General features: G+C 41.4%; 1 protein-coding gene across 4 annotated transcripts in view; it reads left to right on the plus strand.

Moving 5' to 3' along the window:
• The window catches only part of parn (poly(A)-specific ribonuclease (deadenylation nuclease)), a 127,654-nt gene that overhangs the window by 14,069 nt on the left and 100,475 nt on the right, over positions 1-13,110 (plus strand). For all 4 annotated transcript variants that reach the window (XM_078418153.1, XM_078418154.1, XM_078418155.1 and 1 more), the window contains exons 7-12: positions 256-421; positions 1,613-1,675; positions 4,712-4,750; positions 7,265-7,307; positions 10,724-10,804; positions 12,529-12,585. In XM_078418153.1, coding sequence (XP_078274279.1) covers positions 256-421; positions 1,613-1,675; positions 4,712-4,750; positions 7,265-7,307; positions 10,724-10,804; positions 12,529-12,585 — 449 coding nt within the window. The remainder of the gene's footprint in view (positions 1-255; positions 422-1,612; positions 1,676-4,711; positions 4,751-7,264; positions 7,308-10,723; positions 10,805-12,528; positions 12,586-13,110) is intronic.

A 13,110-nucleotide genomic window follows, 5' to 3' on the forward strand; every position in this document is an offset into this window, starting at 1 on the left:
GCAGGGAAATCTTTACACAAAGTGCTGGAGTAACTCAGTGGGTCAGGCAACATCTTTGGAGAACAGTTAGGTGATGTTTCGCGTTGGGACTCCTGTTCAGACTAATGTTCTTCAGAGATGTTGCCTGACCCACTGAGTTACTCCAGCACCTGGTGTCATTTTGTTTTTGTAAATCAGCATCTGCAGTTCCTTGTTTCTACATCTAATGAAATGTTGATGTTCCTTAGCAGTTTTCAACTGAGTTTAAATTTCCAGGGATCCCATACTTAAACCGTGAAGAGGAAAGACAGCTTCGGGAGCAGTTAGAAGAAAAGCACCAACAGTCTAACGGCACAGGAACGCCATCTTTTATCTCGCCAAACTCTGCTAAAAGTCCAGTTGTCATACCTGAAGAGCATCGAAGTTTTATCGAGAAAATTGTGTAAGTGAATTTTTAAATGATTGTGAACTTCTCCTCTTAACCAAACTGTGCCCTGATCAATTGCTTAACTTACCACTGATTTGCTGCCCAGGAACATAAAGTCCTGAGTCAAAAGTTTGTCTTTTAAATTAAACATTATTCAGAATCATAATTCTAGGCAGGAATTAAGGTTCGGTCATTGATCAATTTACATTCTGCAATTTTTTGCAAGTTTTCTGAAAGAAATATGCATTTTAGAACGTGTATGTCAGAGGTACAAACTGAATTTATCCCAGTGACAAGAATGTTTGTTCAAATGTTTGGATGTTTCTATGTTTCTAAACGTTCCCAGATTAGGTATGGTTTAGGATAAAAGCAGGATAAATTACTGTCCCAAATTTCCAACAAACATTTTGGTGACTCATTTCAGTTCATATTCTGTGGTCCTACTTTAAATGACCACCAGTTAAACTTTTATGAGCAATATTTTTTATTTTGTTAGTAAAACGTGAGGATACAGCAAAAATTGCTAGTGTGAAAGAGGCTGTGCAAAATAGGGTGTTGCCAGTCTATTTAACTTGAATTCTAATAGGGAAGTTTTGTGATGTGTGGGTGCCTGTGTGTAGGTTTGGAAACAAGCTTTCCAGGTTCTTGATATATTAAAAAAATATTAATGAAGGTACAAATTCGCTGTAGAGTTGCTGCCTTACAGCGCCAGAAACCCAGGTTCGATGCAGACTGTGGGTGCTGTCCTTATGGAGTTTGTACGTTCTCCCCATGTCAGTGTAGGCTTCCTCCGAGGTCTTCAGTTTCCTCCCACACTCCAAAGACGTACAGGTTTGTAGGTTAATTGGCTTAGTATAAATGTAAAATTGTACCTAGTGTGTGTGTAGGTCGGTGCGGACTCGGTGGGCCGAAGGGCCTGTTTCCGCACTGTTTCTCTAAACTAAACCAATAAACAAAACTAGATTTTTTTTTTTCCCAGGCTTTTTCACATTGCCACCCATGGAACATTTTTTTCTTTGAGCATCAATTTCTTCCTCTTGGGGGAATGCTTGTATTTTCGGACAAATAATTTGGAAGTAAGGTGGGATTTGTAGGGCATTTTTTTCTGTGCAATGACAGGGTACATTTATTTCAAGTTGAGAAGTTCAGTCAAACATTTTTTTCTGAGAAATTAATCTTAAAGCTGAACTATATAATTGTTTTCAGGGAGAAAGTTGAAGACTTGCTGAAAAATGACAAAGGTAGTATAGAGTTGGATCCATGTACTGGGTAAGTGGGAATGTATTAATCGATTACAAAAATGGGTTACTTTATAGCCTTTTATAGTTTAGTGTAAAACTTTGGAATGCTTTGGTGAGTATTTATAATTTAAAGTTAACAATTGGGATTGTCTTCATGTATCTGAAGATACTTGCTGATATGTAATTGTCTATTAGCCTGCACTTATGAGTGGAATTGCAGCCAAACCTATTTATTCAGTGTACATGGTCTCCAGACAATTGTAGGGAAACGTTTCCTTGCTCACTTTGTAGGATTCGTCAATCACTGTTCCAGGCGTACACTGGCCCTATCCCCGAACTCTACCTCCGCTACATTGACAACTGCATCGGTGCTGCCTACTGCATCGGTGCTGCCTGCTGCACCCATGCAGAACTCACTGACTTCATCAACTTCACAATTAATTGGGGGACCAGTGCATCTAATTTCCATCAAAAACCTCCCATTCCCAATCTGACCTTTCTGTCCTGGGCCTCCTCCATTGTCAGAGTGAAGCCCAGCGCAAATTGGAGGAATAGCACCTCATATTATGCTTGGGTAGCTTACACCCCAGCGGTATGAACATTGACTTCTTTAACTTCAAGTACCCCTTGCTTTCCCTCTCTCTCCACCCCCTCCCCTTCCCAGTTCTCCCACTAGTCTTGCTGTCTCCGACTACATTTTATCACTGTCCTGCCCACTCCCCTGACATCAGTCTGAAGAAGGGTCTCGACCCGAAACGTCACCCATTCCTTCTCTCCAGAGATGCTGCCTGTCCCGCTGAGTTACTCCAGCATTTTGTGTCTACCTGTTTTCCTTGCTCTCCTTCAGCTGAAATGACACGGAGGGCATATTTAGTATATCAGCATACCCTGGATTGAAAGATGTAGAAACAAGGAAATTCAGGTGCTGCTTTCTTTTGTGAGAAAGTGGTTAGGTGTTCCTCGATGCCTGAGCAGCATAGACCTGTATGGGCAGGGGCTAGTCCAGCTGCTTCTCTCTAGCCTCACAGAGGAGTTCAAGTGCACTAAAGTTAGACTAGAGATGACCCTGGCAGAATCAAGGGACACTGTCATCCGAGCTGCTGCCCCAACCCTGACAACAGGGAAGAAGTGGACGGCTAAGAATGTGACACAGCAGGCAAATTCTGCTCTCCGCCAAGGCGACATGGTGGAGCAAGTCCAACACGGAAGAAGTGGCTTGGGGCTTGGCGGAAAGCGATCTTGCTGGAACAAGGTATCCTCACTGGAGCGCCGGAAGTTGGTCGCGGCCGAAGTTCGCCGACAGGAGGAGTAGAGTAGGTGTGCCAAGGCTGTGTTGCAAGCTAAACAGGGCCAGTGGATGAGATGGAAGAGTGTGGTAAAGCGGAAGATCAGCTGGAAGGACATGTGGGAGATGGAGGTGAGCAGGATAAGTTTCCTCATTCCGGCAATCTATGATGTCCTTCCTAGCCCAAAAAACCTCAACCAATGGCTGGGTGAAGATCCATCATGCCCCCTGTGTTCAACACCAGCCATGCTTAAGCACATCCTCACTGGGTGTAAAGTGAGCCTCTCCCAAGGACGGTACACCTGGAGACATAATCATGTGCTCCAGTGCCTGGCAGCGACTCTGGAAAGCAGGAGAACAACCAACAATGCCCTGCCACCCAGAACAACCAACCCAGTTATGCCGATTGCCTTTGTTCGGGAGGGGGAACAAAGGCAACGGAAAATTCCAACAAGGAGCAGGTTTGGACAGCTGGAGGCAGCCCGGGATTGGCAGATGCTGATGGACGTGGACCAACGGCTTACGGTTCCATCAGAGATAGCCATCAACTTGAGGCCTGATCTTGTCCTCTGGTCCAACTCTCAGCGCATAGTGTATTTTGTGGAGCTCACAGCCTTTGAAAGAAAGAAACTGCGATATACAGAGCTTGCAGTGGAGGCAGAACAGCAGGGCTGGAGAGCAAAGAGCGAAGATGGATGTTGAGGATTCATGGCAACATTAACTGTAAGACTGATGAAGGACCTGGGGATCAGCGGACAAGCCGTACGCCAGGCCATCAAGGAAACATCAGGGGTGGCTGAGCGGAGTAGCCAGTGGCTCTGGCTGAAGAGGAAAGACCCCATCTGGTCTCCCAAATAAGCTGGCTAGGCAGATGCAGAGGGGAGTGGTTCTGGGATGCCAGAACGCACCGCTGAGCCTACTGGAGACATCGTGGGTCCAGTCAGCGAAACGTCGATGAAAGTAGGTGCCCACTTGATAACCCCAATGACGTGTCTGCCCAGCCTTTCTCAACATTGGAGGAGCGTAGGTGAGTGCATAAGCCTCCCATCACCACCTTTGGCACTTTGGATTTTAACATCATGTCCTGTGTATTTGAAAACAAAAGAACACAGTTCTGGAGTAACTCAGTGGGTTGTCAGTATCTGTTGTGAGATTAGTGACGTTTCGGGTCAGGACCCTTCTTCAGACTGATTGTAGATGGGGGGGAAAGAACGCTGGGAGAGAAGTGCAGCATCTGGTCTTTACTTTACATTTCACAGTATTTTTTTTAACTGGCTGAGCTATCGTGATAGCCTGTACTTTTTCTTTGCCAAACGCAACCAGTTGTCATGATCTGCAATCCATGACCTTAAAGGGCAGTGAATAAAAGCACTTTGAGTAATTTACAAAAGGCAATTGATTAAAATGTAAACATGAGCAAAGTCTGGTCTATGGGGAAATAGGAGAGGAGTAAAGCTAATTGGATTACACTTCGAAAACAAAGGAGAAATGTGTTCTGAATGACTGCTTTGGCCAAAATATTTTGACATCTGTTGGTATACTATCCTTCCCCTCTTCTCATCCTCTCGCAATAAAAAAGTCTTCCCTTCCCACCCACTGCAAAAATAAAAAGCAGAAGGTTACTGAAGCGCATGTCAAGCATCATAATCAAATGTGTAAATTATATATGTAAATTGTTGCTTAATTTAAGAATATTTTGCTCTTTTTTTGAAAATAATGTTTTGTATAGAAGGCGTTCAGTTTTCTCTCGTGTTGTAAAAGGTTGTTTTCTGTTCAAAGGTTCCAGAGAAAGCTCATTTATCAGACTTTGAACTGGAAGTAAGTCGTGGTATCAAGGTACAGGGCACAGTTGTGTTCTGCCTGAATTTCCCTTTAATCATAGAGATGTTACTAGATGTGAATATAATGTTGGAATGTGAAATGGATGACATTCAATCTGTTTTCCCATCTTGATTGGATAAGAGTGAAATACCCTTTATCCTGTATCTGGACACTGGACTGCTTGATTGTAATCAGACATAGTTTTTTGCTCACTAGGTAGCACGCAACAAAAAGCTTTCACTGTACCTCGGTAGCGCAGCGGTAGAGTTGCTGCTTTACAGCGAATGCAGCGCCGGAGACTCAGGTTCGATCCTGACTACGGGTGCTGCACTGTAAGGAGTTTGTACGTTCTCCCCGTGACCTGCGTGGGTTTTCTCCGAGATCTTCGGTTTCCTCCCACACTCCAAAGACGTACAGGTCTGTAGGTTAATTGGCTGGGTAAATGTGAAAATTGTCCCTAGTGGGTGTAGGATAGTGTTAATGTGCGGGGATCACTGGGCGGCACGGACTTGGAGGGCCGAAAAGGCCTGTTTCCGGCTGTATATATATGATATGATATATGAAATGTGACAATAAACTAATTGATGCTTTCACAAACTTTTAATCGGAACTATTCAAAGTTGCTTAAGACATATTAAATTGAAATCTCTTATTCGGTGGATATTGAAGCCACTGAATAAAATATCTTGATGTATTATATTATGGCTGCCCTTAGGAGAATTTACACTCACAGGAACATAATCTAAAGACAATGACAGCTAGAAATGTAGATAAATATATCAGATTTTTATTTAAAAAGCCAGTGTCAGAAATGGTGGCCATGCAGCGATCATTTTGTGAAACACAACTGATTCGCTATTCTATTTGGAAAAAAATCTAATGTTCAACTTGACAAATGCTTGAAACCAGATCTGTGCAAACTACTTGGCTCTTGGTCACCCTCAAAAATTAACACTTGGCTGTGTTAATACTTTAACCAATAATGAAAGATTATGTAGCCAATTTAACGCCAGATTGAGATGTGAGGATGGATCATATAGTTCATCTGACCGTGCAAAATCCTTTTCCTCAATCTCTGACGTGCCACATTAGGAAGATGTGTTCCGTTGTTTAGTCCACGTGCTGCCTTTTGCAATCTGAAAATGATACCTTAAAATTGTATTAAAGTGTGTGTAATTATTGTTAGCCAAAGGAATCGAGTGCACCATTATTCCCTTCCTAATTCTAATGACCCAAGTCTTCAGCCAATTTAATGTACTCCAAATAAAACACAGGAATTCAGATTGAGATGGACATGGGAAATATTTTTATGTGCTGTCGTGGCCAAGTATTTTGTTTTTAAAACAACAGTTCGTGCGCATTGCAGCAATATCCCCACTGACTGGAGCTGCAAGAACTACAAAGGAACCTTGTGCAATTGCTCGAGGCCTATTTTCACTAAAGGATTTGCTGCAGGAGTCCTGTGCTGCAGATATTTCCTACTCCAATGCTACTTGAGATCCTCAATGTTGTCCAGGATAACATTGCATGCTTTTTACTTCTACTCCACCCCAAGCTCAAACAGCTTAAATATTCTGTTCTTTAGCCACCATTGTGTTATGGTTGCAGTGAATGCCATTTACAAGATGTATTGGAGCAATGCATCGGGGGTTCTTAAGAGCATGTGTGCCTGCAATCCCTACCATGTACAAAACAAAAACAAGAGCTGCTTGTTCAGTGGTTGGCTTGATGATAACCATGTGTAGTTTTTTCGCTGACTGGGTAGCAGGCAACAAAAAGCTTTTCACTGTACCTCAGTACATGTGATGATGACGATAAACTACACTGATGAATGCTTTAAACTTTTATTAAGAACTATTCAAAATTGTTTTAGACATATTAAATTGAAATCTCTTATTTGGTGAATCTGCAGTGAGTATGGAAGATACTGAATAAAATATATTTTCTTTAATTTATGATATTATGGCTGTCCTAAGGAGAATTTGCAGATGCAGAAACATAATCTAAAGACAATGACAGCTGAAAATGTGGATAAATATATATTTAAAATGCTATAAAGGAACAGCATTCACTGGAGGTTGCACATCCATTGTTTTTGAATGACATTGTCAAATTTTCAGCATCAGGTTAAAATTAATTTAAAGCTGCATTTTTGTTGAGGGAAATTCAAGGTGGAGGGAGATAAATGCTAAGGCAGTCCTATTCTATTACTGAAATTAAACACTATTCAGATTATATACAATCCTGTAGGAATTCTTGGTTTTGGATTTTTGCTTTAGGATGAACATGAATTATTACAACAGAATTGTTTAAAAGTAGTTGTAGGAATTGAGCAGAACATAAAATATTTTTAAAATGTTGCATTACTAAAAAGATTTATCTGAATTCGACAGTTCATTTAAAATTGGCTTAAACTGCAGAACACTCCAGAGCACTGACAATATGAAGGCTGCAGCAGTTCTTTAGAATCCCCTCGTATACATTATTTTTACTCTGCTGTTCTTGCTTTAGGTTTCCTAAAGGAACTCATGTTGAAACCTTGGAGAATGAAAAGGTAATGAATTAAAGATCGAATTAAAGCAGCGAGACTCTTAATGTTGTTGCCTGAGGAAAAGTGTCTGAATAAATAGATTTTTGTTGTCTTTTTATAGATGATAAATGTGGGTTTGTGTCTGTAAGCATGACAAGTCTCATCGGCAATTAAATCTTTTAATAATCATTTTCCCTTGTTCAGAGCTGCATTCTAAAATACTGAAATTGTGAGAAGCACAAAGTGCTGGAGTATCTCAGCAGGTCTCTGGAGGACATGGGTAGGTGATGTTTTGGGTCATCTTGAGTCTGAAGAAAGGACCTGACCTGACAAAAAACATTGCCTATTCATTCCCTCCACAGATGCTGCCTGACCCGCAGAGGTACTCCAGCACTTTGTTCTGCACAAGATTCCAGCATCTGCAGTTCTTTGTCTCCATTTTACAGTGATATAGTTATCAATCCCTCCTTTGTATCCTCCAACTCTTTGCTTTTGAATATCAATTTCAGAAGATCTTTGTTTTCTATGCGTGTGGCCATCCAACATTTTCTAAACGGGGACCCCAGGCTGAAATATATATATCAAAGTCATTCAATCAATTGTCAGTCCAATGACTGAGCTTCAAACCTTCCTAAATTGGCCACAGGTCCTTGCATCATATTGAGATTGGTGGAAACCCTGCTTCCTGACTTGATTGTAAATGTCAGCCTGGGACATGTAGACACAAAAAGCTGGAGTAATTCAGCGGGACTGGCAGCATCTCTGGAGAGAAGGAATTGGTGATGTTTTGGGTTGAGACCCTTCTTCAATGACTGCACCAGCCTCAACCCAAGTTTCTCCAGACTGATCATTTATGGATGGGGTCTGACAATTATAGTAAATGATGAATTTCTTGATATTTCTGGGACTTTGGTCCTGCTTACTGATCTTAAGCTGGCCAAATACTCCACATTATTCTTGGATATTATCTTATGGTTTGATGATGATAATAACATAAAATGCTGAAAGGCTCAGCAGGCCAATATGAGCATGGGAAAGTTGCTTAATTTGTTTTAGGAACAGCTTTCACCAGAATGTTCCAATCTTTTTTGTGCATTATCCTAGAATCACCAACGAGCAATTATGGCTGGGAACATTTTTTTCCCCCTGCTCCTGGAATCCATTTAGAAAGGTATTGATAAATCAGACAGTCGGCAAGAATTTGTTAAGGGTAGAACCTGTTTGACAGTGAAATGTCTGACCAGTGTTTATTTATTTTTTCTTGAAGTAACATGTTGTTGATAAGAGTGTATTTGACAGTCTTATTGGTAAATCAGAAAAATAAAAGTCCACAAATCCAAAGCAATGTGGCAAGAATTGCTCACTGTCAGAAAATTAGTCATGATTGGATGTTTTCATGACTGGAAAACTATCTGTAGTCGAATTCCATTGGGTGTTGCTAGGTCTCTTCCTTTTCTAGGTATATATTTGGGCTCAATGTTTAAAGAATTAAAAAATGAAAACAATATTGGCTGTGATTTTTTTTTAGTGAGGACTGAAGAGAGATATTCATAGACTGGTTAGGGAGTGTACATTTGTGGCAAATGCAATTGGTCTGGAGAAGTGTGGAGTAACAACGTTGGAGGATACACAAGTAATAGGATACGAAGAAATGTAGAGGGATCACAGAGTGTATCCACAAATCTCTGAAGGTACAGGATGATGAGAGGAAGCACTTGAGGCATCCAGGACGCATGCCTTTATTTGTGCAGCGTAAAATACCAGAGAGGGAGACCATGTTCGAAGCTGTTCATTTTTAAAAATCTTGGCTTCAATCAAATTTCCTCAAACTCAACTGCAACAAATCTGAAATCATCATCATTGGTCCAAAAACGCTCACCAAATCCACCCAAAACTTCATCCTCAATATTGATGGTCTCCCAGTATCCACCTCCCCTCACATCCGGAATCTTGGAATCATCTTTGATCAAACCCTCTCCTTCGACAAACACATCAAACACATCACAAAGACAGCCTTCTTCCACCTCAAAAACATTGCCCTCTCCGTCCACCCCTCTCCTTCACAGCTGCAGAAACCCTCATCCACGCCTTCATCACCTCCCGTCTGGACTATTGCAACAACCTCCTCTATGGCTCACCCTCAAAAATCATCAGTAAACTTCAATACATTCAAAGCTCCGCTGCCCATCTACTCACCCACTCCCCGATCCGTGACCATATCACCCCCGTCCTTTACAAACTCCACTGGCTCCCCATCCCCCAGAGAATCCAGTACAAAATCCTCCTCATAACCTACAAAGCCCTCCATAACCTGGCCCCATCCTACCTGACTGACCTCCTCCACAGGCACACTCCCACCTGCACCCTCCGCTCTGCTGCTGCCAATCTCCTGTCCCCCCCCCATCCGGACCAAACTCAGATCCTGGGGGGACAGGGCTTTCTCCATCGCTGCTCCCACCCTATGGAACTCACTACCCCAAACCGTCAGAGACACCTCCTCACTCACCACATTCAAAACATCACTGAAGTCTCACCTCTTCAGCACTGCCTTCAACCACTGAAGGTCACCTCACCTTCTGTCTCCTTTCTCTGTTCGTTTACTTATTTATCTATTTATTCACTTCTCTATGTTCTAGAAATCCCAGTAAAGCGTCTTTGAGTGTTTGAAAAGCGCTATATAAATGTAATGCATTATTAAAGTTAGTTCGGTCACAGCGGTGCAATTTTCTAACACTGCCAGGAATGCTGTGAAAGCATGAAAAAAGCTGCAAGAGATTTGTGGATGTCGCCAGGTATTTTAATTAGAAGCCAGATATTTTAGTTGAGAATTAACTGAGCTGAGACTGAGGCCTGTTATCCTCACCTTGCATCTGTGTCTGTATGGTCCCCATGGTCAATGTTGATACCTTGGAAAAAGATTAGAGTGGTGTTGAGGAATTTTTGTTTTCATCCAAAGAGTGGAACCTGTTGCAAAAAAAAAAGCTGCAGGAGCAACTCAGCAGGTCAGGCAGCATCTGTGGAGGGAAATGGACAGTCGACATTTTGGGTCTAGACTGAAAGGGCTGAGGGACGATACATGGCCTGAAAGGGGGGGGGGTAGAGGAGAGGGTTAAGACAAGAGCTAGGAAAGGAAGGTAGATGCAGTTGAGGATGGGTTGCATGGCAGATAACAGTCAGGTTGGGGAGAGAAGGGTAGACATAGTGATAGAGGCTGGGGGGTGATCAATGGAGAATAAAAGACTGCAGATTCTGGAAGCTGCTAAGAAGGGAAGCCAATACCTTGCATCAAAACTCTGAGGTGTTTGTTAATTTCTTTTCGTGTGGCTTTCACCTTTGAGATGTTTTTGCAATCTCGTCAGGTGTTTTGAATGTAAGTGTATTTACATTTTAAGAAGTGTGTATCAATAAGCATGTAAAATATTTTTAATACCTCCTTGCAGAAAGAGAGATACATTGTGGTCAGTAAGCTGGATGATGATGAACGAAGGAGGAAAGAAGAACAAAAGCGAGCAAAAGAACAGGTGTGTGTATGTTTTGGCACTTTTAATGCTTTGGTATGTTTCCTCAAGATAATTTGATGCCAAACTTGGCATGCTTCACAGCAAGAAAGAACTATGCATGTATTTGGTGACTTGTTGCTTATGCCATGCAGAAATGGGAACATTTTTTGCATGCCTTGGGTACGTTGGGAGAATATGCAGTTGAAGCCACCTTTTATTTAAAATAAGTAATGAAAAGACAAATCTGATGCTATCTTCAAAAATGCTTAAGAGGAAAGAGGTCATGCTGAGTGTTTCAGCTATTGGATTTCAAATTCCATATCTGTTCCAAAAAAATAATTTCAAGTTAAAACTACAATTTTTGTATTATGGATACTATTTGGATAATCCAAAGTATTTGTACTGAAATTATATATTTTAGTGTTAAAATCTAATATGCTGAGTTATTATATTTGCATTTGAAGAATCTCTAAATGTTCGGAAGTCTGACAATTGCTTTGACTATTTAGGATAGCAGGTTTTGCAACATTCTCATGTAAGATCTTGTTGAGCATAACCAAAATGAAGCGTTGGAAACATTCAGTAGGTTAGGCAGCGTCTGTTGGAAGAGATGCAGACATTTAAGAATGGTAAAATGAGATGAGAATAGACAATAGGTGCAGGAGGAGGCCATTCGGCCCTTTGAGCCAGCACTGCCATTCAATGTGATCATGGCTGATCATTCTCAAGAAGCTTATAAACTTGTAAACATGGAGATCTGCTCAGTGAGTGAATGGGAGGAGTTAGAGGTCAAGAATGAAAATATTTTTCACTGTTATTTTGTCTAAGTTGCGAGAAGGGGGATGTGCAGAGAGAGAACGAGGGAGAGGGGAGGGGGAGGTAAAAAACTTAATATTACAGATTGATGACTAACAGGCTGAGAAATCAAGCTTACCTGACATTGTAGAATCTAATGTTGCGTGTAATCCCATAGAGTCCATGCAAAGCATAAGTAGTTTAGTGTCAGTGAATTATGACTGAATTCATCGATCACCCATTCGAACTATGCTATCCCATTTTCTCAGCCCCTCCCTACACACAAGGGGCAATTTACAGAGGCCACTTAACTGACAAACCTGCACGTCTTTAGGATGTGGGAAGAAATGCACAAGGTCACGGGAGAGCACTTAAACTCTACTCAGACGGCACACTATGTCGGGATTGAACCCAAGTCTCTGCCGCGAGTCAGCAGCTCTACCAGCTGTGCCATTGTGCCACTCACAATTTAGAAAGTGAAAAAGTATCATAGCTTTCCTGTCTTCATTTCTTAAAGGCATTGAATGCCTGGAATTAAGCAGGATTAATCACTAAATGGAATACTGAATTTGTTACCATCCGGTCCTAATGTAACCATAGTCCAACCACAAGTCTAATGTTTAACAGAGAAAACTGAGAAAAAGACAATTAAAACATTTATTTCAATATTGTGTGTGCGTGTGTCATATGTGTGATGTAAATTTGCTGGACTAGTCTCATGGAGTTCATGTCTTTTCATATCAGCATTTCTAATTTATTTTGCTATTTAGTTGAATTATTTATCATGTCCGATTTACAACTTAAAAGAAAATCAAGAAAAAGTACCTGACAATTGAGAGAACTCTAGAAAGAGCAATTAAAAGTTTTGGATTAACAGTAAATGGATGTAATGGTGCAGACATCTAGAAAAACAGGCATAGTTCTACCATAATTGGCTGTCTTTTTTACAGGAGGAAATGAATGATGCTGTGGGATTTTCCAAAGTAATATATGCCATTTCTAAATCGGTGAGTCCTCTTTTCTAAAATAAATGAAGGTTAATTTCCTAAATGTTTTTAGACTTTAGAGATGATACAGTGTGGAAACAGGTTCTTCAGCCCGCCAAGTCTGCGCCAACTTGCGATCACTCCATACACCAGCACTATCCTACAAAAGAGGGACAATTTACTTTTTTAACCAAAACCAATTAACCTACAAACCTACACTTCTTTGGAGCGTGGGAGGAAACCGGAGCACCTGGAAGAAACCCATGCGGTCACAGGGAAGATGTACAAACTCTGTATAGACAGCACCCACGGTCAGGGTCGAACCTGGGTCTCTGGCGTTGTAAGGCAGCAGCTCTACCGCTGCGCCACTGCACCGCCCCATATCCGTGTGTTTCATGATCAATCTCACTTTGAGTCTTCCTCTTGCAGGATGAGTTTTTCTTTAAATTGGTTACAGCATCATTTTTGGTCTGCTACACTTTTAATTCATTGGCTACTTAAATTGAAGATCGCAAGGCACGTTGTAAATGTTTTTTGAGTACTTGA

Source organism: Rhinoraja longicauda, chromosome 21 (genome assembly GCF_053455715.1).
Source record: "Rhinoraja longicauda isolate Sanriku21f chromosome 21, sRhiLon1.1, whole genome shotgun sequence".
NCBI lineage: Eukaryota > Metazoa > Chordata > Chondrichthyes > Rajiformes > Arhynchobatidae > Rhinoraja > Rhinoraja longicauda.